This window comes from Pavona decussata, unplaced genomic scaffold (assembly GCF_977016875.1).
Source record: "Pavona decussata unplaced genomic scaffold, jaPavDecu1.1 SCAFFOLD_16, whole genome shotgun sequence".
NCBI classification, from domain to species: domain Eukaryota; kingdom Metazoa; phylum Cnidaria; class Anthozoa; order Scleractinia; family Agariciidae; genus Pavona; species Pavona decussata.
Window position 1 is genome coordinate 1,001,238 of NW_028145439.1, and position 27,192 is coordinate 1,028,429.

General features: G+C 39.0%; 2 protein-coding genes across 2 annotated transcripts in view; both read left to right on the forward strand.

Moving 5' to 3' along the window:
- LOC146487198 (phosphatidylinositol phosphatase PTPRQ-like) overlaps window positions 1-14,790 on the forward strand; it is a 63,959-nt gene extending 49,169 nt beyond the window's left edge. The window contains exons 12-23 of the mRNA XM_085086374.1: window positions 224-523; window positions 1,285-1,578; window positions 3,185-3,490; window positions 4,749-5,090; window positions 5,565-5,867; window positions 6,425-6,885; window positions 8,437-8,531; window positions 9,117-9,279; window positions 9,835-9,901; window positions 11,016-11,281; window positions 12,246-12,426; window positions 14,130-14,790. Coding sequence (XP_084942500.1) covers window positions 224-523; window positions 1,285-1,578; window positions 3,185-3,490; window positions 4,749-5,090; window positions 5,565-5,867; window positions 6,425-6,885; window positions 8,437-8,531; window positions 9,117-9,279; window positions 9,835-9,901; window positions 11,016-11,281; window positions 12,246-12,426; window positions 14,130-14,347 — 2,996 coding nt within the window. The 3' untranslated portion in view covers window positions 14,348-14,790. The remainder of the gene's footprint in view (window positions 1-223; window positions 524-1,284; window positions 1,579-3,184; window positions 3,491-4,748; window positions 5,091-5,564; window positions 5,868-6,424; window positions 6,886-8,436; window positions 8,532-9,116; window positions 9,280-9,834; window positions 9,902-11,015; window positions 11,282-12,245; window positions 12,427-14,129) is intronic.
- A 3,623-nt stretch (window positions 14,791-18,413) lies between these two features.
- Window positions 18,414-27,115, forward strand: LOC146487204 (ribosomal RNA processing protein 36 homolog). The gene is made up of 9 exons (XM_085086485.1): window positions 18,414-18,585; window positions 18,710-18,725; window positions 20,160-20,220; window positions 20,847-20,924; window positions 21,906-21,972; window positions 22,296-22,400; window positions 22,500-22,574; window positions 24,030-24,147; window positions 25,164-27,115. The coding sequence occupies exons 1-9, from the start codon at window positions 18,496-18,498 to the stop codon at window positions 25,307-25,309; spliced, it is 756 nt and encodes a 251-aa protein (XP_084942611.1). The 5' UTR covers window positions 18,414-18,495; the 3' UTR covers window positions 25,310-27,115.
- The last annotated feature ends 77 nt before the right edge of the window (window positions 27,116-27,192 follow it).

A 27,192-nucleotide genomic window follows, 5' to 3' on the forward strand; every position in this document is an offset into this window, starting at 1 on the left:
GCTTAAGATAATCAGTGGGCCTCCAAATCTGTTTATAAGTGGTTTATTTTAGTAGATATATAGTTTTCTAGTCTGGGATGCAAGTCTTCTTGTTACCGTCAGCAGCACACAATGTTTGGATATGATTGTTGGCAAAGTTGAAAATGGCTTAGAACGTGGTTTTGCTAAACACCGTCTAAACTGTCTTTTAATTACCGACCCTAAGTTACTTTTTGATTTTTAGTTCCCACGTGGAGACCCGCAGGCATCGCTGCATGGAACACAAGTTCTACCTCCATCCTGTTGTCATGGCAACCCTTAGCTGATTCTTATTACCTTCATGGTAAACTACGTGGATACGAAATCGCTTATAGAAGACTAGACGGCCTTTTATCCACTGAAAAACTAAGCTTTTGCGGTTCAAACTTGTCTGTGGAGATAACGGGTTTGGACGAGTACGTCGAATATCGAATTGAGGTGCGCGCTTTCACGATAAAGGGATTTGGGCCTTACACCGAGATCAACTGTTCTACGGCAGAGGATGGTAGGAAATTTGAAAAATGTCATTTTTGATACATTTTGCTTACATTTTACAATGGAACCCTGATAAAGCGCTGTTTTACCAAAGAATTTTTCTTACAAGTTTTCTCACAATCTCAGTTGTTGCGACAAAAGTTGCAAGGAACATAGCCTAGCGTAACATGCCCTGAAATTAACACTGTGGAAATGTTTTTCTTGCCGCAATCGTTGCAAGAAGAAGAAGAAGAAGAAGAAGAAGAAGAAGAAGAAGAAGAAGAAGAAGAAGAAGAAGAAGAAGAAGTTGTTTTCAGTTGGTGCAAAGTTGACTGCAGGAAAAGCGTTGCGTGACATGTTAATTTCTGGACTTGTCACGAGAGGTAACGCTACGTCCAACTTGTGTTACAACGGGCAGCAAAATTGTGGGACAACATGCAAGAAAATTGCGCCACACTTAAACAGTACCTTCACGGCAGAAAACTTAGTACTCTATTGAAACACAAAAATCGTCCACACACTTCTCTTATTTAGCTGCTTTAACGGTGTAAGAGAATGACTAAGTAATCTTTATTTTTTTGGATCAAAATAGCGGTGACAGCCTGATAATGAGTTTGCCAAATTAACAGTTAGGTTGAACCGATAGCCATATCAAATGCTCGATCATCAATCTTGAGGTTTCCTCGAAAAATACCCAAGTAAAGCAGTTTCACCTCTCCCTTCACCCCCTACTGTTGGATTAGCCAATCACATACTTACATAATATGACTACCACGTGATGTCATTTTTTAGCTCCTGCAGCTCCCCCTCAGAACGTATACGGCTTCAACATCAGCAAACACGACATCCAGGTCTTTTGGGACGAGGTTCCAGGCCGTGACGAAAATGGCATCATTTTGGGTTATCGAGTTTACTTCAACGACACTTCGGAGGAAGTTTTTAACAAGACTGTAGAATTTCCAACGAAAAACACCACCTTAAGCTTCTTGAGACCTTACGCCTTCTACTCGATAGAAGTACTGGCATTTACCATAAAAGGAGATGGCCCAAAGAGCCCGCCAATCCTAATAAGGACAGAGGAGGAGGGTACGAGGGACAATTTTTGAGATATCTTTGTCTCGTTGTCATGAGTCTCTAGCTATTTTCACTCAATATTGGGTAGTTTTGTGCCGGAATATTTACCCATGAAATGCAGATTTTGACACGCTTTGTTTGTTGAAGGGCGGTCACACTCCTCCCGTCTTAAAAAAATACCAAATAGGTTTTCTTGCCTTAACCCAGATCAGATGAAACGGGCTCAGCACGTCATCAAAGTCTTTAGGGATTTTCCTCTTGCACGAAACCTACCTGTAACCTTTCTTCTATAAAATGTATACCCAAAAGAAATATTGAACCGGCACAAACTGTCGATGTGGGAGATAACCGTAGCTGTAATGTGGTTTTAGAACTGATCAGACCCTATACTTTTCACTTACCATGCTCCAATTAAATTGCCATGTTGCGCCAATTTATACACTGATCCATTTTGTAAAATTATCTCATTCAGGAGCCCACGACTACGAATCTCTATCTATATTAGTTCCTTGAGCTGACCTTTTCCTGTGTAGATTTATTTTTCAATTGGAACCGCTTTTCTCGCGAAAGGGATGACGTTTGACAATTTAATTGTCATTGCTCTTCTTTGATTGAGTATTTGAACTGTGGGCGTTCCAATGGTCCCTTGAGATCCGGGGTGCTTACCATTTACATGGAAACCCGGAAATCCCAGTTGGAAAATCAAATGGTACGCATCATTCCATTCGGAGTACTTCTGAAATTATGGGCTTCTGGTCAAATTGATGCATTTTTATTACTCCTTTTGAGATTTACAGCTGATGTTCATACATTTTGCAAGTTATCCATCTACTGTTAAGACAAGCTAAATCATTTCGTATTTATGCCGAACATTTCCATCCGGGTGGTTTGCGTAAATGGTAAGCACCCTAGTTCTAGGGGCGCTTTCCATTCGTTTGAGCTGGCCGGCCAGACCGGTGGTTCCGTAAATAGAGTGTACGAATATGGAGGACGGATTCTTCGAATTCTTCAAAATGGCGCATTCTGAGAGTAGTGTGCACTATTTTGAAGGAATTCCATAAAGTGGCATATAAACTGTCGTTCAAATTCGTGCATTCCGAAATGATCGATCTGGGGTGCTTACCATTTACACAAACCATCCAGATGGAAATTTTCGGCATAAATATGAAATGATTTAGCTTGTCTTAACAGAAGATGGATAACATTCAAAATGTATTAACATCAGCTGTAAATCCCAAAAGGAGTAATAAAAATGCATCACTTTGACCAGAAGTCCATAATTTCGGAAGTACTCCGAATGGAATAATGCGTACCATTTGATTTTCCAACTGGAATTTCCGGGTTTCCCATGTAAATGCTAAGCACCCCTGGTCGGCCAATTTTCACAAATCGAAAGCGCCCTAAGAATAAATCTACTCGGGAAAGGGTTGATTCTAAGGTTTAGTTGAATGAAAGATAGAGGCTCTGGACATGGGCTCCTGTCTCATTCACAAGCCTATGTCTCATTCGAATTCAAATATCATTAGTATCTTCCAGTATACCTTTTTGTTTAGGTACGTGTAGTACGAGCATTGAAGGCTGATTTTTGCCGTGTTTGTTTTGCTTTTGTTTTTTGCAGCACCCCAGGTTTATCCATGGAATGTGACTGGCTTCAACAGCAGTTCTACATCCATTTTCATACAGTGGTCACCAATTCCCACGGAAATGGTGGCCGGGGTGTTACGGGAGTACAGAATTGTTTACGACGAACTTAGCTATGACAGCGAGCAAGTCAAAAGACACGTGCTGAGGCTGCCAAGTGATCAGTTGTTTGTTAACGTGACAGGACTGGAGATGTATAGAAATTACACTTTTGAAGTACAAGGAATAAGTAAATTCTTCGGTGTGCGAAGTCCTCCAATTGTCGTCATCACAGATCAGGATGGTAAGCATGCTATAATAATTACTGGTTATCCAATGTTTTTTTTTAATGCAATATTTTCGAGTAGTTTACGAGAAATAAATATTATTTGGTTTACAATGATCCTTGAGGCTAGATGTGTACCTTTTATGAAAATTACATTAATTTTGATAGTCAACGAAGAGGCACAGAGCCATGTCTCGATAGTAACATTCATCATTACAGTGCCGTTATTCACTGAGGAGAAAGTGCTGCCTTTGTAATAACATCTGCAAATGGTTAGACTTTCTAGTCTTCTCGGATAAGGACGATAAACCGTAGGCCCCGTCTTACAGCACTTCAATGTTCATAACCCTGTGGGACGTTAAAGAACCCAGACACTAATCGGAACGAGTAGGGCATGGAGTTCCCGGAGTGCTGGTCCGGTCTTTGTGCTATTTTCATGATTAGCAGAAGGAGGAGTCTCGTTATTGGAACTTATCGTTCTGTGAGTTCTCTCCTGTTAGAGGTTCTCCCCTGGCGAAGTTTATAAATAAATAAATAAATAAATAAATAAATAAATAAATAAATAAATAAATAAATAAATAAATGAATAAATAAATAAAATAAATATTAAATTATTTTTAGATCATAGAACATATGCTTAGTAGGTCTTTCCTTTCCGTAGTCCCGAAGGATGATGGTCCTCTCCTTTATAACACATCGTATGTTCATTCTGAAAAATTAAAAAAAAAAGAAATAAAAAAAAAATAATTCGAATCGCAGACTTGTTCTTTTAAGTGGTGTATATAATAAAATTTGCTGTACAGCAAATATTAAACATTTCACGGTTCAAAATGAAGAAAGACAATACCAGAAAGAAGTGAAGCGTAATTGAAGTGAACACAGGCGGTCACGCTCCGATTGTTTGAATTCTCACGACTGGTAGCTAGTGATTGAGTAGATTCGAGATGAAAGGATGTTTGCGCAATTTTGTTTTGCAGCACTTTTTGAAGGGGCGTGTATATGGTATCGGGCAACTATTAGAGAGGGCTTTTATCAGAAAATAGCTATTTTTTCTTGGAGTGTGTATGCGTGGAAGAGGAGGGGTATCCCAAAAATATGGAATTGTAAAGGGGATGGGGGAGGGGGGTCCAAGTAAAATTACGGTTACATTGAAGAAATTCCATGCACATTCCCTTTCGGCGCTATAACAAAGTCAATACTCCCTAACTTTAGCATTTTAACAAGATTAGTTTTCGCAAATAATGCAGACTTCGGGTGTTTATATTTCATGTGACAGTGCCAAGCTTTCCACCGTTCAATATCTCCTCTACAAACACAAGTTCCACAAGCCTGCTCATCACGTGGGACCCCATTCCAAGGTTACTCGCCAATGGGATTCTTCTCGGGTACCGAGTATTCCACCATCAGTCTTCTGGCGAACAGCAACTTGGATCAAGACGAAGAAGACGAGCTGTTGCATCATTCAATCAAACTGTTGATGTTTTGCCACCAAACGCTACATTTCTCAAGATTGCCAACCTCAGAAAATTCACCAATTATTCATTCAAAATAGTGGGCTTTACAAGTAAGGGAGATGGGAAAATAAGCCAAACGTTTAACGTGTCAACTGACGAGGATGGTAAGAAGACAAAATAGTATAGTTGCGATACAGTTAAGTAAACTAAAAGCATGAGTGAGAGATATGCTAATGTCTTTGCCCGTTTAGTGAAAGAAGGGTTATGCATGTTCAAGGTCTAATATTATTCTCTTGAGAGATTCACCTGACTCATCCTGTTTTTAAGGACTTCAAACCTCGTATGCGTTCCTCATGGTGGTCTACAGTTTGTAACACCAGTCCACATTTGTCAATGAACGTGCCCTGATAAAGTAAAACTGTTTGTTTTGTTTTTTGGTACAAATCCGGGAACATGCTCACCTTAACCGCCATCGTAATCAAAATCAGTGTTACCTCCAAATTAATGGAACGCCAACTAGGGACATGAATTTTTTTACTGTTAACATTAAAAACAGAAAAACCTTGTCTATCAAGTTGTTCACGTTTTATAATTTAGATATCGTCAGATACAAACCCCTTACGTGTGTCTTGCCTTAGTTCCCAGTAAGCCGCCTGTGAGTCTTAACGCGGTCAATTTGAGCGGGCCTCATTCTATCAAGGTTTCCTGGGAACCAGTCTCAGAGGGCTTTGTTCATGGCATTCTTCTGGGATACCGAGTCCTGTACAGAGTTCTAACCTTAGCTGGTGAAGAAACGAAAGGACAGACTCTGAATAAAACGACAGATGCAGCAACTCTTGACACCACACTGGAGGGTTTGCAAAACTTTGCCGTCTATGAAATACAAGTGTCCGCTTTCACGATAAAAGGCGATGGAGCAGTTAGTCAGGGCATTACGGCAGGTAACATATCATTGATAACGACAAAACACATTAACCCCCATCCGTTTTGAAGTGATTTTGGAGCCACTTTTTGCGAGCGATTAATGCGCCAGACTTTGGTTTGAAAAATTAGAAGATCAGAAATTCGGGAATGGACCCTCAAAATACCCTGTGACTTCTGCCTTAGAAGAAAAACGTTACCAAACATTGTATCTGTCTAATCACGTGTATAAATTGGCTCCAGTGAACCATTTAATAGGTAAGCAAACATTATATTTAGGGTCAATGTGTGTGGTGATCCTGGTTAGGCCAAGTCACCTTCTCTGAGCTCTGTTTTCGCTGGACACTGATAACCTGCAGATCCATTGTTTTTTTGTGTCTAGGCCCATGGTTTTGTTCGTTTTTTTTTTTTGTTCTCTTAATCAACAATGAAAGACATTGCAAACGGTGCAGGCCGCCCCGTCGATCCTATACAGAAGGTGGATAGCTATTGTGTAACAGATGAACTGCATCCCATCCCTGGGAGTTAAGCCGGCAAAAATAAAATAGATGTAAAAAGATTTGATTTATCTTTTCAGAAACCTGTAGATGTCCGTTAAATATGACAACAAACTGGTTTTCGTTTGCTCCTTACATAACCCGCCAGGAGGACTCCTTTGAGGGACCCTTTCCTTTTGTTCTGAACTGGGCCGCTCGCACGTGCTGTACACCGTGCATCAATGGCCACGGAAACACGACAGTAGACTTCGAGCATGACAAAGGGGGATTCGCCGCTGAGAAGGACAATGAATCAGTCGTACACAAGATTGACAACGAAGCGGACATGAGCTTCCCAATAGAAGGGTACAAAGGTCAAACTGCCTATGGGATTTATCGCTACGTTCCCCTGATGGAATCCGGCGGGGTGGCCCTCGTGGGCTCTCTGCCGACGTCGGAAGAAAAAACCAGCTTCGTGATATTAGTTGGCACTGCTTGTTTTCCGATGTTGCTCATGGCTTTTCTCATGATAACGCTGGCCGGAAGTGTTATGTGGGCAATTGTGAGTAATTTAAAAGCGTTTAATGAAGTTTTCATATTCCCAGTCGCTTAGGCAAGATACAAGGACTTAGCATGATGTATAACTCTCCGTATAATAAAGGGCCAGTGTATGTACGTCCGGCCGATTATGCCAAGAAAATATCAGGGGTTAGATTCACGAAGCCCTCCTAAGTCAAGATGTGTCCTAAGTATTGTCTCGTAACTATGGCATATGTTGGCACAACAATAGGGTTTTGTCAATAGGATACATCTTAAGGCCCATTTAAACATTTTCAACATTTGCCCAACATTCGTTCAACGAAAGTTGAACGGATGGTGGGCAAATGTTGGATGAACGGAGTGTTCAAACGGTTTCAACGACTTTCCACATTTTCAAGAACAAAGGAAATGTTAAGGTGATGTTGAATGAAAGTTTAAACCAATTTAAATTTGAGTAAACACACATTCAACAAGCTTTCAACATTTTTTTATGCTTTCAACAATGTTGAACGACCTGTTCAAACGCTCCTGACATTTGGTTCAACAACTGTGTTGAACGCATGTTGAAGCAAATGTTGAAACCGTTTAAACGGGTCTTTAACTTAGGAGGACTTTGAGAATCTGGCCTCAGGATCTTATAGGCTTGTGTCAGGATTTCGTGTACATAAGAATAAGTTCGTTATACGGTCTTGCACAGTCCTTAGTATATCCGCGCCCTAATATGTCGGTATATATCTCCGCATACATTATGCACACGGACTCATTTTATCACCTTATGTTTTTAATCATACAAGAAAGACCATCCGCATTGCAAATATATGCACATATTTCACATCCATTATATTTTTATTTCGTAATAAATAGCAAGATAGGAAAATTCTCAGCAATAGCTAGTTTTCATATTAAAGGACCCTAGTCAGCTTCCGCCATTTTCGATGCCATCGAAATTATTGATATTGCATGGTGAAGCGAAATCTTATTGCTTTACTGTAAGTTGTGTTCCTGAAAGTATGTTTCATTATCTTTAGTAGTTTTACAGTAATTTCGCTCATTTCGACATGCTCCGAATTAAATATAATAGCCAACCTCTCGCATATAAACAAAAACAAAGGCGTGGCTGACTAGGGCTCTTTAATGTAGCACCGTAGAATTTTATTTATAGACCAAAAAACCTCTCACCACATTGACCGAAGTTTGAACCTGAGAGTGTTGATACTAATCCACAGTGCGGAAAAAGATGGCGGCTGTAGATTTTACCACAATACCTTGCGAACCTAACACAGTCAATTGGCACTGATAGAAAGCAATAGCGAAATTCGTCTCTGTACTAACAACAATGTGTATGCTAGGTTTGAAGTTTTTAAAACTTTTCTGTGCTTTTTTATAGGCGTTTTAGGTTTTTCGTTCGCTAGAATTATTGGTAAATGTACAAGTCGCCATCTTTTTACGGCACGGTTGATTAGCTTCACAATCGGCATATAATTTATGGTAAGGTAAGGGTGACTATATGGAGGGTTGGGTGACTATATGGTACCTTACCATGAATTAATTGCCTCACAATCTTTCATTTTAGGAGTCTCGTGTCAATCCAGAAGAGTTTCCAAGGCAATTCACCAGAGGATTATGGGAAGGAGTGTGGTGGGCTTACATCACATGCACCACATTAGGGTGAGTGGGGTTGGGGAAGGTTAAATACGGTTAAAGGGGAGAAGGGGTAGGGCTATGCTGAAGATAGTGAGTACAACAAATGTACAACAGAGAATGGAAAAGAAATACGAATCTTTTTTAATAATTTTAAAGGTTTTAAGGCCTTTTAAAAGCAAAAAAACATTTAATAGGAAAGGAAATACCTTTTAATACGGTTTTGTCATATTATGTAGATTTTGCCATATAAAGGTGTTGAGTGTCTCAAAGTAACGAGATTTCAATTCCATTGAAACAAGTTCGAAATGGTTTCTATGATGTCCTTTTGAGGCACAACAAGAGAAACTTTCTCTTCAATTTAAAAAGACGTTTTAGTTGAAAGCAATTGTGTATGTTGTGGTTTAATTTTACCCTTCAATTTTATTTTTAATTGTTTCAACTTATTATCACACATTACCATACCCAAGAACGATAGGAAGATAAAATTTAAGCCAAGGATAAATTTAAACCACAATAAAATTGAAGGGTAAAATTGAACCACAACACATACATAGGTGAAATAAATATTTTGATTTAATAAAACGCACTCTGTTTATTCCTTGTTTCTAGTTATGGAGACAAGATTCCTCGCAGCTTTCTTGGAAAGTTCTTCGCGATAGCCTGGACACTAGTTGGTCTCGTTCTCATGTCTTTTCTTCTCGCCGACATAACCAGTGCCCTTATATCGTTCTCTTTACTGCAAACCACAAACAAGAACGTGTATGGCGCTAGGGTAGGAATACAGTTTAATCAGCTGCAGAAGATATTTACACTTTTATATATTTAAATATTAATTTGCTTCTTGCTCGATCAATGCGTTATCGAGTACATTTCTCACAGGTAATGAAGAGATCAAATGAAATAAATAAATAAATAAATAAATAAATAAATAATTAAATAAATAAATAAAAAATGAAAATAAATAATAAACAAATAAGCGGACGTTATAACGGACAAATGGGAGCCATGATTTCGGTGTCCCTAATTACATTTACCTTTGGCCTTAAAAAACATTTCAGAACACACTGAAAGTGTTTAAAACAGAAATAATTCCTTAATGGCAAGATTCTGTAACAGCATTGCATATTTTTCAGTGACTCGACTGAGATCAACTTCAGCTCTGTAAGGCGGGGTGACGTAAAACATATTCTCTTGGCATTACAACTGAAATTCTTGTGACTAAAACATATTTTAATGAACTGTTAATTAAAGCAGTTAATTTTTTGTGATATTAGAGGATTTTGATGTATTTTTTTGTTATTTCGTTTTCATATAAACCCGGCCATAGATGGGGGCCATACAGGCTTCATCGGAATACAGACTGGGAGTGCGCAAGACAGCACGAATGAACCCAGGTATAATCCGTAGCAATGGTTACTTAGTCACTTACATTTTTTCTGACGAGCGTCAGAATCTCTAATGAAAGAGCGGTGTTTCGCCTATGCTTTTTGCTTCGCATCCTGGTCCCTGGTATTGCAGCTTATTTTAATGACATTACTAAGATCGCGGCGTCACTCACTTAACACGGAGAGTTTGATTTCAGTTAGGATCGACTAACAGTGATCTGAATTTGTGAACCATAGATATTTTCACATAGTACGTTATATCTTGCTTTTACACGTTAACTTACTTTATTCCTTTCATATAAAAGATCATTACAGTGATCCTATGTGAAAATATGGCTGATTTACTTAACGAACCCTCCTTGCTGTCTGTTTCACGCAAAAAGGGAAGAATATTCACAGCAATGATCCTATTGTGCCGGGGTGCAGAGCACGGAGTGCCCATAACTTTTTGTTAATCAAAAACCAACATCACCAAACTTTGTGACTTTTCACAAAACGTATCATTTATTTTTATTAGATATAACAACTGATTGGTCAAGTGACTTAATATTTCCATGGCCACGAGACCTTGACATCCCATTTTTTCAAGCGTTTTGAACTTTTCTCCTTTTTATGAGTAATGTTATGTTTAATGTCGTAACTTTTACATTTTTACGCCATTACTTATTTATGGGTTTTGATAAACTAAACTAATTCGGACGGTTTTCTGTGGTTTTGGAGATGTGGAGAAATCTCAGATGGCGGATCCAAGATGGCAGCTATGAAGAACAAATAACGTGTATGATACTACACTTTGTAGATCTAAAAGGAAACAGTTTGGGACATGCATAATACATACCCTCCAAGTCTTATTGCGGCCCTATGCCCCACTGGGGGCTCAAAGGACTAAGAGAGATAGTACATACCCTCCAAGTCTTATTGCTGAAGTTCAATAGCGCTGAAGTTAAGAGAGGAGGAGGGGCACTTCAGGCTTAATAGGGTTAACATCTTTAGCAATTCAAACTAATCAAGGCGATTACGTCACTTTCTCCACTTCCGATTTTTACTTAATCATCACAGTTATATAGCCGTACAATCGATTTTGGCATAGCGCATTTACTTCTGAATCCGTTTTGTTTCACAGGGCAACAGTATCACACATACGAAGAAATAAACAGAGCCCTAGAAAACAGAGAAGTAGAAGGCGCACTTATCGATTTGTACGTCGTGTCCAGCCGACTGTCTTCCAATCCTAAACTGCGGGTTCTCAAGGTGTTTGATTATAAAAAGACTTTCGGAGTGGTCTTGGCTGGCGTCTCTATGAAACTGGAGAAATGCTTTTTGGATTTCGTTCAGTGGAACAAACAGGAAATCTCTCGAAAAGTTGAAGAAACAGTGAAAACTATGGTGGTATGTAGAACTAAAACTAAGCGTTAAATTATGATAAGAAAAAAACTGAACTATGTATGAATATGAATGTATGAAACATACATTTGAACTGGGGATGAAAGATTAAATGGAAGAAAGATCCTCGCAGAAATTTTACGCAACTTTAGCAGTTACGTAGAGAAAGCCTGAAAAAAATTCAGGCTTGAATGGGATTCGAACCCATGACCTTTGCGATGAAGGTGCAGTGCTCTACCAACTGAGCTATCAAGATGAATGTATAAAACATACATTTGAACTCACAATATGCAGAACCAGCTCCCAGTTGGCTTGATAGCTCAGTTGGTAGAGTACCGCACCGGCATCGCAAAGGTCATAGATTCGATTCCCACTCAAGCCTGAATTTTTTTCGTGGGTTCGAATCCCGTTCAAGCCTGAATTTTTTTTCAGGCTTTGTTTCGCAACTGCTTAAGTTGTGTAAATAACTGCAAGGATCTTTCTTTCCTTTACTTTTTTTAACTACGTATCTTTGTTTAAAAGGAAGTATCACCGGAAGTTTGAACTTTTGTGGTGAAAATGGTGCTGCAACACCTTTACTTAGATACAAAATAATTCTCGAACATAAACAAAAAAATTTAACTGAATTCTTGAAAGGAACAACTCATGACCTGCTCGAGTGCATTATTGTAACGAAAACGCGAGAACTCAGTGAAAACAGTTATCCTAACTTTTTTCAAGTTGTATTCCACTCTAACCTAGTCCATCTGTGGCCAGATACACTCATTGATAGTCGATAGTACACTGGGGGACAATCTACAACAAATTTGAGCAATACTCTTAGGTTGCCGTTAAAAAAAAACCTTTTGGAGGTTTTCGGATATAACACCAAATTTCCCTGTTACTTTGAGGTTTCTGTGTTCCTACAAACCTTCATGAATCCAAATCCAGTAAAGTTCAGCCTTATTTTTTCCTCTCTCATGTTTTTCAGACTCAAAAGGAATCCGTCGCAGAGGAGATAAGTTCAGGCCTTTTCGACTCTTCCGCTGAGCAGTTTCGTTTTTGTGTTATGAGCTCTTCAGCTCTGTTATTTGTGCTGATTGTTTGCGGACTTACCTATCACATACACAGGGCAACGAGAAAAAAACCTTCACATAGTGCAAGTGGCGCAAGTGAGTAAGAATTTAATTTATTAGAGAGGCGTCCAATTGAGTGTCGTAAAACCAAAACCAAAGTAATTACTCTGGTCAATCGCAACAGATATAAACAACACAACGAGCTAATCAGAATTTGAAGCAAATTCATGTAACTGGCGCCAAGCGCTGGTAAACGCGTGTGGCGAAAACACGATTGGTTTTGGTTTGGATTCCCATTGCTTGAGAAAAGGGCGCGAGTTTTGTTAACCAATCACAGAACGTAGTAATGTAAAACCAAAGCAAACGCGAAATTAGTTTAGACACTCAATTGAAAACCGCTCTATTGAAGAAATGGTAAACGCGATTAAGTACGTTGTTGACTTTTAGGACGCTTTTCAACTGAGTGTGGACAGAAATTTTAGTCGCGTTTTTTCAGTTTTGCTTTCCCGCGCTCTGTTATTGGTTAGCAAAACTCCAGCCAATTTCTCCATCATTGAGAAGCTTAAGTAAAACAATCGTGGCTTGCTCGAACGCGTTTTGCCGTGCTTGCCGCTGGTTCATTGCGCTGTCTGCGTTTATTGTGATTGGTCAGTGTCATTATCTTGGTTTTGTTTTGCGACACTCAATTAAGAACTGCCCTATTAGTTTGTTTTGTTGTGCATGGTAAAATTTATACTTACTGTCTCCTTATCTTATGTAGGAAAAGCATTCAAATTTCTAGACTGGGGCTTTTTTAGTTGGCCGAATAACTTTTCACGAAATGTTTGTTTGTATTTTTCACAAGCCTGGTAGCTTAGTTCCTGACATGTCATTCCATGACGCGCTTTGAAACTAGCAAGCAGAGAACATAAGAAATAGCTTTTACTTTGTGCACGCTCAGATAAGGGCAAATTAGGAATTCTTTGTTTCACAGAGGCTCCTTCTTATAAAATTAAACGGAGAAGAATATCGGGAGATGGAGAAAAGAGGATCGCTTATTTTCCCTCGGGACGCGTGATCAGTCTCCCCTTGTTGGTGGCAGTACGTGTGAGTATCAGAAAGTCGTGTAATGAATGTAAGAGAAACACAAGTTTGTGGGAAAGAGTGAGTAAATGGGTTGCATTCGCCCTTGATCCTGGGCCCGGTGTATGGGTAACTGTGAACTGCTGCAAGCTGGGAGCGTCTCTACATGTGTGGGGTAGAGGGGCAGCGATGGTCAAGCATCCCATCCAAGGGTTATGAGGGAAACAATTTCTATCTTTTGTCTCTTCATGTTATAGTAAGGTATGAAGGGGAACTAGGAACTGAAGGACGGTTTCTCGTATTGCTACCGCACATACGTTCTGCGCATCTCGGATGATCCGAGAAACGCTCAGTAAATTCTTAAGGAAGACTCCTACTGCTTATTCAAAGCTTTTTCTGCGCTGTTCGTGGCTATGAAAGAAAACAAGATTTTAGCAAGGGCTATTGAAATCCAAGAAGAAAATTTGGAGTAACCACGCATTTTTCAGAGATAATTAAGATTTAATTTGAAAAAATGCCATACATTGTTATGTATTTTAAGGCTTTTTTGCATTATTGTTGCTTAATTATCTTTACAAAATGCGTGGTTGTCCTCGATTTTCTCAGTTTTGGATTAAATAGCCCTTGATAAGATCTGCTTTTCCTGCATGCATAGTTATAAACCGTGTAAAAATATCTCTGTATTATTAGGCACCGTTCCTTAACATTTGATCTCATCTGATTTTTTTTATACACAGATCTGAGGAAGCATCTTGATTATGTGAAGTCAGAAATGCGACAGGAAGTGAACGAGTTTTATAGAAGATTCAATGAAATAGTCAGCGAACACAAGAAAGCCCACATTAAAGAAAAGAGAAAGTTCTTAAAACGCAGAGGCAGCACAAATTTCTTTCCAATTATAACAACGTCTTTCAGGAACTTGGCCGATTCACAAACTAGTGATGCCTATTTCTAATGAAGGTATTTTGCTTCTGCAAGACCGACCAAGCAACCACTGGAATCGAGGGATACAAGAAGAAAAGACGGGGGACTCAAAACTGTTCATTCACGTATTTAAATTAAAATTGCATGCATGTACTGTATTGTAGACACGTTATGAGAAGATTAAAGAGTATCAACAACATCTGAACGAGAGTTTCATTTTCCCGAGATGATGCACCTTTGAACAAAAACGTTGTGAATGCTGGCTTTAGTGATTCAAAAACATTTCGTCACAGAGGTCGGGTGGCTGTATTGCCGGTTGTTTTACGACAAGGTTGAAGACAAAATGACCAAGCAGTTATTGTCTCAAGAGAACAGTCCCACAGGTTCAATTCCTCCGTATTCACTTTGACCAAGGGCAAGATTTTGTCCCTTTTTCTTTTCTTCGGCCTTTTTTTCTTGCTTACATGCAGTGAATATCAGAACAGTAAGTGTAACTTGAGAATATAAAATCCTTTGTCTTTGGTCCAAAACATCTTAATTTGCAGTCTGAGACTAATCAGTAGCGCATTAAGAAGCCCTATAGCCATGGGGCAAATTGGCGTATCTTTCTTGGACAACTGTTCTCCATTCGGTCAGTCCGCCAGTAATCCTTAGTGTTTATGGAAAGCACTCAGTGAGTGCTCCTGAATTGGTTCAAATTCCCGTCAGTTGAGTCTGGTTGTCTTTAAACTGTTGTTAAGCTCAACAGTAGTAATATCAATATTATTACGTGTTATAGAAACTGAAGCGTGTTCCGGATGCAACGTTTCGCTTACCCGACTCTTAAGCGTTAGGATTACCACAGAGTGAACATCATGAACATACTCGAATTATCTTTCATTCTCTATGTACTGAAACTATCAGCAGGGTTGCCAAGTCAGAAGCAAGTGAAACAGGGATTAACAGCATAGTTGGAAAGGAGCGCAAAAAGATATCAGTTTATTGATCTAAGCGTCTAGATGGGGTGAACTGCTAATTGATATTAATTTGGTTCTTTTCATTTAGTTTCGAATGTTTAGAACATGCCTCTAAAAAATCTAATTATAATGGTACTGGTACTGTTACAATGGAAGATACAGGTTAGTTTTACAATAATATTTTAACCCAACAAACACAGAGACAACCAGAACGACGGAAAAGTGAGGGAGAGTATAGTTTGAAAAAAAAAAAAAAAATGCGTGCCAATGGTTATATTCAGTAGAAACACACTTGTTAATTTGAGAAGGCTCTTTAATTACAACTAATAGATGTTGCTGTTGCATTTTTTTTACTTCTGCTGCTAAAGTAACTGTCTAAAATTGAAGTATAACGTGTTTTGGAATCACCTTCATCTTTTTTTGTTTTCAAATCTTTCCGCTCTCCGCTAATATCCCCCTACGTCAATATGAGCGTCTTCAATTTTGCTGACTTGATCTGTGAGTACCTCTTGTCGTGACTGTACGTCCACGTGAGTGGCCTTCTTGACTCTCTTGGTCTCCCTTCTGTGGTACCAGCAGCACGTGATGACAAACGCCCAAACCATGAACACTATACACCCTACAAAGATTGAAATAGCAATGAACTTGGGGTCCCTGTGGTTGGCTGCAAACCATCTGTCAAAAGCATTTCTTGAGTGCGGTGCGTTATTGTTTTGATCTCTTGAAGCTAAACGTAGATGTGAAGGTCCCGGTCAGTGAGCCTTTTTCCTGTGCACATTCCCTAAGGAAGATCTTTTTACCCTGAAAGAAATCGATGAAGAGTCTTTCGCTTGGAGCGAAGATGTTTCAGATTTGACTTGTTCTTGATTGTTGCTTGCTTCACGCACGCGTCCATTGTTATGATTAAGAACTCGAGAAAAGGGCAAGCTTGTTGTAAGCTGGAAGAAAACTAATATGCCCAAAAAAGCAACAAGAATCAGCCTCTTCGCCATTAATTCAACAACTTTGAGCAGCAAGGATGCGGTTCTTAGTTACGTCACAGTTAAGAACATGCTATTAAACCTATTAGAATAGATGCGCGCGCGTTTTCACATCCAACATCCAGTGCCAAATACATTGTCGCTCCCTATTTAACAATTATTCACCTCAGTGTCGGTGAAAGTGATGGATATTTACCTCGTCGCGAAATTGTTTTAGTATATACCACACAAGCGGACCAAAAAGTTATTTTCTTTCTGGCAATATACCGACAAATGGTATGAAGTTTTAAAATCTTGCACACCGCGCTGTAAGCGATTTCTCATTGTAGAAAGTTCCGTCTTGCTTTCTTGGAGACAAATAAAACTTTTGGAGACACTTTTTTAGTTCCTACAGTGTCATTTCTTCAATTTTTCTCTGAAATTCGTCTTGTTTTTGAAACAATGCTGAAAAATATTAGATATTTCATTGTTTTCATTGCAATTTTAGTGCTCGGCAGTTTTCGTAAACAAGGGATCGTATTTTCATTTTTCGCCTTAGAATATGAGGTTAAAAAGATTAAATAACTTACCATTTAATGCCGTCAAACCAAACTTTGTTGCCATTTATGTATTTTTTTTAACAGCCGCCTCGTTTATCGAAATAATTTCTTCTTAAGTAACCGTGGTGAAAAGGGAAGCCATCTTGCTTCTCTTCAGCTGCTCAGAGGTGAATAGTATTGGCTATTCACCTCCGAGCTAGCCAATCAGCGCGCGCGAAAAGTACTATTCACTTGTGTGGTATATACTAAATTGAATTATGAGGCAAACTCTGTAATACCGTAAGATTTTGCCTTGCATCTGTCGGAAGGAAGGCTAAAAAGACACTTCACCACTGACAAACGTCTTCGTATTTCTTGAGTCGGCGAGTGAGAGGAACCGGCGCCTGAACTTAGGTTCAGTTAAGTTCGGGTTAACTTTAACTGTTTGGGTGACTTAAAGTATACTCATATGTTTTTCTAATTCTCAGTTTGCATATGTGCGACCTCCTTTAAGTATTAATTTTACATACAGTTTTTTGAGATCAGCTATCCAATCAGAATTAAAGGTGGTTTCTGGGAAGCTAATTGTTGAGTTGATATACTGGTATAGCTGTCTTTAAAATCCTTGCAACGGAGTGATTTCTAAACGGATAAGTTTTCCAAAATTTGCGATTTCATTGAAAACCAAACGAAAACTGGGCGTCCACTCAATCCTTTAGGGATCACTTTACCTGTCCACACAAAAACAATGGGAAAATTCGAAAATTTACTTCGCGCATGCCTAGGACAGATCACATGACCAGTCGTTTTCAAGTTTCGCCGTCTTCACAAATGTGTTTTTAAGAGCACAATGAATGTTGTGCCGCTGGCTGGCAGCAATGGCGCAAATAATTGATCAGAGAATTAATTATGCAGTGTTTGTTAAAGTGCTAACTTTCCTACTGGGCGTTAGCTCTAGTCATCCATACTCACCCACGGCTTGCTCCTGCCTGGACTCGTAGAGTTAGCCAGTAGAGCAACGGTTGATCAAACCCGGAGGTCGTTGAGTTCGTTGGGTAACTGTGAAATTTTGAGGGCAATCTTTAAGCCGAGGGCTTTATCTTTCGTTATACAAGCTAGCTGGAGAAGAGTTAATTTCTTTCATAATCCTCCGATTAATTTTGCGCTGAAACGCGCGCGCTTTACTATACTGTGGAAAAGACAAAACAGCCAGTGACGGCTACGACGTGATTTTAGCCAAATTAGTTTACTAGATTATATTGAACTATGTTGTATTACATCAACTACACTGTAAGACCTAAAACTGTGACGTTGTTTTCTTTGTTTTCTCGTCGAAAGAAATCAGAAGACTGTTATCGTCTGATATTGCACCATGTGACGTGATTTGTCCGATGAGAACGTGCGGAAATTAATCGGTGGTTTGAATTATTTTGATAGACTGAAGGAGTTAAGATAACTCAGACAAACTCACTTTTAGAACGGAAACTGTCATTGGCATATTTATACTTTACGCAGGTTAACGTTTATACAGCGATGTGACACTGTAGGGAAACAAACCTGACGGATAAAGCCCTGGGAACGATCTGTATAATTGAGAGGAAACTGGGGCGATCTTAGTTCTCTCGCCAGTTCCTAGCAAATTAACTCGTCCAAGATGGCGAACCATTCATGATTTCTGGCTTTAAATGACTTTATTGGTAACAGAAGATAAACATCGAAAAACTCATGGATCCAAATGATGCATTAGACTCCAATTCAAACTCTTCTGATGACGGCACGAGCTCGGATGGTTCTAATGTAGACGAGGACAAAATTGTAAGTTGATTTGCGCGCTTGTAAACACTGGAACACGTGCCCCAGATGTAGTGATGTTATGATTTGTGTTGTGTTGTGTCTAAAATCATGCAGTGAACTGTTGTCATTTCTTATTTTATTTTAGGGTCACCTGAAAGAAGGTCAGTTGTGACAAAGGATGACTGCTGTTCATGGAATTAGCAATCTATATCTACATGTTAGCTTAAATCAATAATTTGATACTCGATAAAAATCGATCGTCGTCGATAAAAGTCGATACTATCAATCGAGAAATGTCGACCAAAATCGAGCATACGATTTCTGTGATTATCGACTTTCATCGATTTTTTGGTGTTAGATTTCAGCTGTGGTTGGCTGAGACTGTTGCTGGTTCACATGTTCAATTCGTTTAGCAATTCTTTAAGTTCCCTCAGCACAATAAGGTGTTTCCTAAACGTTTTGTGATTATCGACATCTATTGACAAATTGAACTAATCAATTGATGATTATTGACAAATATTGAGTACAATCGACTTATTATCTAGCTTTCCGATTATCAATTTTGGTCTATATGTAAGGTCTTGATTCATTTGGGTGGTGAAAGTCCATAAGACATCACATCAACTATAATAACTGGTCCACCCTAAATTATAGAATACTGGGCCACTTTGCGAGGAGTATTACTGAAGTGGGGCAGCAGCTCATTAGCGAAGGAAGAGAATGGCGATGTTAGCCATATAGTGATATAGTAATTACAGTGGAACCCCGTTAATATTGTCACCAAGGGGCCAAAAAAATTTGGCCGTATTAACGAGTGACTGTATTAACGAGGGTTTTTTTTACAAGAAAATGTATGGTGGTTTTGCCGTGCGGCCAAAGAAAGGTGGCTGTAATAATTTGGTAGCCGTAAGGCGGGGTTACACTGTATATGAATAATTATTATTCATGCTTCGGTGGCTCCGTCGACCATCACTTAGGCTGTTCCAGGCTCCTGGAGAGAGGTGAAGGAGAGGGCGAGGGGACGAAAATGAGGGGGCCCTCTCCTTCACGTTTCGCTCTCTACTTCGCGTCTCACCGGGAGCCTGGAACAGGCTAACCGTCACTTGAGACTGTTGACAGTCACTTGTTAGCTTCCAAGTCAGCCCAGGACTATACCGCCTTGCAAAAGCGGCCCTGTATTCTACAGTTAGGTAGTGGTTACCACATATACACCTATGTACAGATACATAAACACATCAGAGCCCAGTTGTTCAACAAATTGGGTTAACAAATTGAATAACCTGACTGTCTTTTGTTACTATTACTCTCTAGTGTTAATTATTATTATTATTATTACTATTATTATTATTATTATTATTATTATTATTTCTATTTATTTAAGTATTATGTAGCATGTATCATTAATTTTATATAAGGTAAAGAAAGACATTAAGAGTATAATTATGTATAATTTTTAATGCTGCACTGATCACCTTTTTTTTTCTGTCTGTACATGTATTTTGACTTGAGAAAGGAATTTCAGACCTCACCTAAAGCTGTAGAACTATAGTGGCACTGGCCTCATTTTCTAGGCTAACAATTTTATTTTGTTTTAGAATTGTCAGACATTCCTTTTTGTGAACTAGAGGAGTTAAAACACAAAGTTGGTTCAAAAAGGTACATAAATTTTAGCTCTGTTTTAAGGGTTAAATTAATTTTCTTCATCAGTCTGTATAAGACAGAATCCACCATACCAAGAAAGAAGGCAACTGGTACATTTACCAGTAATTCTAGGCATACAATAATCTTAACAACGCTCATAAAAATGCACACAAAAGTTCTAGAAACTTCCAACCTAGTAAACACAGTGTTGTTAGTACAGGGACAAATTTCAGAAAAAAATATAGCTTTCTTTGTGCCTATTTGGCTGTGCTAGGTTTGCAAGGTACATTGTGGTGACATGTACAGCCACCATAATTATTATTTTGTGTACAATCATTGGGCAGCTGTAAAAAAATGACATATATCAAAATCCAAAATGGAAGCCTGCTGGAGCTTTTGAAAAGTAAAAATTGGCAATGATCATGTTTCCTAAAAAAAGAGAAACAATGTTATTTCCATGTTTTTCAAATAAACTTGACATCAGACTTCATTTCCAACAATTTAGTGACAAATTATTAAAATAGTGGAGGTTGCTTTTGGTGCATTTTTCTTGAATTTCTTGAGAACATGGGTATCAAAGACACCCTTATAGCTAATTACTTTCATTCAATGCATATAATTAGCATTATTTCATTTTCAAGGTATAATGAAGCAATTCATGGCCTGTTTGAAAAGGAAGGCACCAAATCAAAGCTTAAAAAGAGAGAAGACAAGAATAGGTAAGAGTTGCGTGCCAGCGAGATTAGAATTGAATCCTTTTCATGATTTAACACGAAGGAAAATTTTACAACAGTTTCAATGTTGGTCTCCATAAAATTAATGTTGGATTTTACCCAGAGCAGGACTGGTGTGTCTAGGTGTAGAGGGCACTTAAATATGTGGTTCCAGAATGTATCCATTCCTCTCCAATGGAAAGTCACTGGAAGTGCTGGGAGGGTGGGGAGGGGGGGGGGGAGGGGGTATCCCAAAAGCCAAACTTTAAAGGAAAGTATGAAGCTAAATTGAGATTTGGGGAGGGGTTGGGGGAGGGGGGGGGGGGGGGGGGTGAGGTCCAAACCATAAAACCTGTGGGGTTACAGTTGTATGTGCATTTTCTAGGTTCATGCTGTCTTCTTGGATTAGAAAAATATGCAGATCCAATCTTCCTGTTGGTGAATCAAAGATGGCAACGTTACTAGAAATGTGTACAGTACACTACAGAATAGTAGGGTATAATTTAATTGATACACAGGTTTTGCTTTGCTACTGCTTTACCCAATACCCCCATGTCTTCTAGACATGACGTTATTTCCTTGCACAGTTCACTGTCAGAATTGTGTTTGTTTAAGCCATAGTTTTCCCTTATTTCTGCATAGTTTCCAAGGCTTGAAAACATAGTTGGCTGTGCTTGGTTATTCGGGTGGGGAGGTGGGGAGGGGAAGGGGGGGGGGGGGGGGCGGGGGTCTGGCATGCTGGCATATAAAAGTTGTTGGGTTGTTTGTTCAAAGATACCTGACAAGAGGTACCAAAGTTTTGTAACGTGGTGTACTGTAGAAATTAACGTTTAACAGCATCATGAGCTGGTATGTTCATTCGCCTTGTGATTGAAAGTATGAAGGAGGTGAGAGCTCATAAGGCTTTCAACTAAAAAGCATGTTTATATTTATTTAAAAATAGTCAGTTATAATTATATTGTTGTACATAATTGTTCTCCTTTCTAGACCCAGAGAAATATCATCGAAGAAGCGAGTTCCTCGACTGAGACAAGTCATCCCAGTTAAAAAACGAGTGAGTTACATTATTTTTACACTGTTCATGGATTCTAAAATCAAATGTATTTCCAAACCATTTGTTTTCAGAAGTTGTACTATACTTCGATAGGTACTACTCTTTTTCCATTCAGAACATCAGAAATTCTGTACCCTGTTTTTGTTTCTCTTAGTTTTCGTTTTTTGCCTTTTTCTAAGATTTTGCTCTCCTTTGAAGCTGATCAACATATTTTCTCTTCTTTCAAAATCAAAGCATTTCAGGCAGTCAGGAGGATATCAGTTTAGTAATAATTACAGTGTAAAACCACTCAGTTTCTGTATGATTTACCCTTATATTCTTAGATGACCAGGGATCCTAGGTTTGATGAGCTGTCAGGAACATTCAATCAGGAAAAGTTTGATAAGGCTTACTCATTTTTAGATGACATAAAAGCAAACGAGAAGAAGGTATTAAGAATTTATGGTCTTATTTTACACGTTCTACCTTTTTCAAGTTTTAAGAAACCATTGTAAGATTTTTTTTTCCATTTTGAACTTTTCTTCCAGCAACTAAAGAAGGAGTTACGGAAAACCAAAGAACCAGAACGAAGGGAGCAGCTGGACTCTTTGTTGAAAAGGATGGTGAGTAACCAGTTCGTCAACACACGGATAGTTTTACATGAACGTGGGTGGTGTGATCCATCTACCCAATTTAATATCCGTATAAACGACAGGAAGCCGAAAACAACACAAACCAAACATACAATATACTTTATTGACTTTCCCCAAAGGAGGCTTTTCAAAGACAATGATTAACAATTAATTATTGACTATTAAACAAAAAAATTAAAATAGCAAACTACTTGTAAGGAAAACAAAAAACAAAAACAAAACAAGCAAACGAACAAACAAACAAAAACAACCTCGAATGCACCTGGTAGGATACAAATTTGGGGCCTTCCTGCATAAAGCATATCGCGCAAACTATCGCGGATTTAGCCACGGCATGTGATTATGTTCTGGAAATATTTGTTCATTATGGTGATAGATAACGCCGAAAATCCGACAAACTCGAGCGTCCGTAACTCTGAAATATACAGAGTTTGTACCAACGCAGTAATGTACTGATGCTACCAAAACAATGAGAATTGAAAGCAGTTGGAGTCACGACAACTCTATAACTGTTTCCTGTGGCCGTATATGTGTGCAATACACCTCGGTACAATGTGCACCCAAACGGACGTAAACATTTCAAAATGTTGCAACCGACGAAACATTTCCCCCTCGTATGACGTTAGTGGATAGTCTCGGGGTACAACGTTTATGCAGTGGACGACTTGATACAATGTACTCCGTTAGTGAACAATTCTTGCGGTGGTTGGCCCAGACGCCGTTTAATAGAGAAAATCATTTACACTGAGGAACATTGACAGTTTCCCTTGGCTAGCATGTAAGTACTTTTGTCGTTTTGATTTTAAACAAAATTGTGAGGTGTACCACCACCTTGGCGAGGTGGCAGAGCTAGCGTTTCGCAGTGACCCAAACATCTCTGCCAGTGAGAGTGAATTCTCCTGGTGGGTCCATCCAAAAAACTTCCACTTGCCTTAAGATGCTTTATGCAACCAGGCCCAGTGCTCTAGGGCTTCAGAGACCACTCTTCCCCACCCCCCACCCCCACTTTGGGACCCCGAGCATTGTTCCACTCCAATTTGACATAGCTGAAAAACACTTTGTTTGTTACATCACTACAATGCTTCTCTAAGCGTCTTGACTCGTGAAATATTTGAATCAATAAGTTGGCGAGGTTAAGCCAACCTGTTAAGCGCAAAGCGCTAGAGTACTTTCTTGATGTCGTTTTAATTCCAAAATGGGGGTGGGGAAGGCGATCGTGGAGGCTCTTTGAGGCCAACTGTTCTCACAGGTGAAACGAAAAATTCTTCAAACTGAAATCATCAAAAACTGAAATGTTGACGTGCCTCACTGCTCAGGATTATGCAATTTTGGCTTCCTGTTGGAGTACTCAGATTGTTCTCTGTTTGTTTTCACGTTGCGACGAGCTGAATCAGTTCAGCTTATCTCAAATTGCGTTGCTTTCAGGCGCATCAAGAAGCAGCTAAAAAGTCTGCAGACGCAAAGAGGGAAGCGGAGAAGAAGAGAAAAAAGGCCGAACTAGAGCTTGTAAAGCAAGGAAAAAGACCGTTTTACCTGAAGAAATGTAAGTTGGTGTGGATCGACAAGTGTCTTTATGAGGCGTCCCCGATAGCTAAAAAAGGCTGCATGCATCCCAGGAGGGGAGTAGTAATACTTCTACAAGGACGGTGCCTCCTAATACAGAAGTATTTTTGCACAGTTTATGACTATGCGGGAAAAGAAGATCTTAGTATGTGCTATTGAAATCCAAAAAGAAAATTGAGGGAAACCACGCATCTTCCAGAGATAATTAAGCAACAATGATTATAAAAAGCTCTAACATACGCAACAATATGTGGATCATTGGTTTTCAAATTGAAGCTTAATTATCTCTGAAAAATGCGTGGCTTCCTTCCAATTTTCTTTTTGGATTCTTTATCCGGATAGTCACAAACCGTGCACAGATACCTTTGAATTATTAGGCACCGCCCTTAATCATTAATTATACGTCCTTGGACCATATTAATTAAGATGCGCTGAAGGTATGCGCAATAGCAAAAGGGAGCACCGTCCTTAATTGATTCTACACGCAGAAACCAGGTATGGGAGCGTCGTCCGTCATTGCGAACTCACAATATGACCAGCTCCCAGTTGGCTTGATAGCTCAGTTGGTAGAGCGCTGCACCGGCATCGCAGAGGTCCATGGGTCGAATCCCGTTCAAGCCTGAAATTTTTTCAGGCTTCCTTTCCGCAACTGCTTAAGTTGCGTAACAAACTACGAGGATCTTTCTTCTATTAAAAGAAGTGCAACTTATCGTGCCGTACATTGCAAATATTATTACAGATGGCTGATCATATCACGAACGCGTCTGACCACTATAAAATGTGAAACATTTCCTTTTCGAAACGCTGCATCTACTTCACCTGAGTGATCCTAGAATGATACAACGTTGCCTAGGGGTAAGGGGGTGAGAAGATCTTAAGTCATCAACTTGACGAAAATGACACCTTCTGATGGAGTCGATTCAAGTATTTATATAAACGGTTGTGTATGTGGTAAAGGACATCAAAGTTGAGTGCTCTTCGTATTTCTCTTAATAGCTGATAAAAGGAAACTAGAACTGGCTGAGAAATTCAAGGAGTTGAAAGCCACAGGAAAGCTTGAAAAGTATCTGAAAAGGAAAGGAAAGAAAGTGGCAAGCAAAGAGAGAAAGAAAATGCTTCACAGAAGAGTTTTGGAAACGTGAAAGGACGAATACGAATTCAGAAAGAACTTAACAATGCGGAGAACTGCGGACGATAAACTGCTCAATTGCGGTTTGAAAAAAAAATAAAACTCGATTGAGTACCACATGAAAGAAGCAGTTGGGAAAGTTATTTCATTTGAATGTTTGTTCTTGACCTGTTTCGCCCATAAGTTCACTAGTTAGAGCCATATGTAATTAACTCTATAAGTGAAAGGATTCAAGCTCACCTAGATCACAGGAAACTCAAGAATAGGAGCTTGACACAAAAAACCCAGATCCATTATGGAGTGGGATATATTGATGACCATTGATTTGATGAATTTCCCAATGTGGACCAAAGTTGGACTAAGTCGTGCTCTACATAAATGTTTTAATAGTGTTCTCGCATGAACTATGCCATGCATCTTTATTTAAACTTGCTTGTCAATGACGACATAAGAACAGGCTACCACAGAGTGTAGAGATAATCCAATTAATCAACGAAAGTAGTTTTCAAGTTTCAAAGTACAAACTAAAAAGAAAAAAAAAAAAGAAAGAAAAAGAAAGTAAGCTAGTTTAGGGGTGGAGGATGGAGAACGCCTAATCAATCTTTTTGTCGTACAAGAATAGGGACAAACTGTAGAATGCCAGACTGGTTCTTTCGGATTGTCCTTACTTCGAATGAAAGCAACCATTTTGTTTTTCTTGTGGTTGTTCTCATGTTTATGCGGCACTTATTCCAAGTAAGGGGAGTGTTCCTCTCTTCATGTATGTGCTTGTTTTTATTTATTTAGTTTTTGTTAATTGTGCTTGACAATTTCGACATACAATACGTTATTCAGTGTATATGTTGTGGTTTAAATTTCTTTGCTTGAAAACTTTTCAGACCAGTTTAATTTTTATTTTCCTTTGTGCAGTATTCATTACCATAATCTGAGACAAAAGGAAATAACATATATTTGTGTGAGTTTTTGTTTGTGCTTGTGTCCCAAGTAAAACCGTCTATCCGTCATTGGTCAAGAAGACTACCGATGATTGGACTGTGGAAATGCTCGTTGAATTCATTTAACGTGGTAATTTTTATTGGTGTGCATTTATTATATACAGCTCTGAGCAAATATACCAACAGCAATAAATTGCTAATGTTACAATGCAAAGTTAGTGGAAACTTAATCAAGCTGGAGATTTCTTCCCAGAGGTTTTCCAATTCAGTTGCGTGACAAATTGGCGTTTGCTTTGGTTTTTTCTTTACTGCGCTCACTGATTGGTTGGTAAAACGCGCGCCATTTCTAAACCAATGAGAAACATGACCAAAACCAAATCACGTCAGAAATTCCGATTAAACGAGAAGTTCCGGTATAAAATGAGCCTGGCCTGGCTATTCTCAACATCAGTTGTCAATCAACCATCAGAGCCTAAACAACTAACAAACAGCAAGTGTATTACCGATAAATTTGGCTTAGTTTTCAGAATAAACCTTGTTAAACAAATTCGAACTTGATATGGTTTGAAATGTTGAAGCAAATTTTTTCAGAGGACGCTTGAGTCAACAACTTACCACGGCTGAACAGCGTCTAAATTTGCATCTCAAGCCCTCAAAGGCGTGAAATGAAGGAGGGGCTTGCCCTTTTATAGCGGAACATCTTGTTTAAGGAAAGCTATCGCTTTGCTTTTCTCACCTTAAACTTTGATAACATAGAAACATTAATTCCTTTTATTTTCGAAGGGACAAAAATGTCGTTAAGAGAACAAAATAATTCAAGCTAGAATTTTCGGAAAGCGAACAAAAGGTCGCAAATTCGGCGAATAAACTAAAACTTTCTGCGACTGGCCAATTCAGTTGACAGATAGGAACAGGTATGCACTTCTCAAACTCCTGAAAAGCTTTCAGACCTGAAAAATTA

Bases quoted from the DNA above. Each gene is read 5' to 3' on its own strand.
- LOC146487204 (XM_085086485.1), top strand. From the start codon at position 18,496: ATGGATCCAAATGATGCATTAGACTCCAATTCAAACTCTTCTGATGAC. The intron at 21,973-22,295 runs GTGAGTTACATT...TTATATTCTTAG, and splicing joins TCATCCCAGTTAAAAAACGA to ATGACCAGGGATCCTAGGTT. The intron at 22,575-24,029 runs GTGAGTAACCAG...CGTTGCTTTCAG, and splicing joins ACTCTTTGTTGAAAAGGATG to GCGCATCAAGAAGCAGCTAA.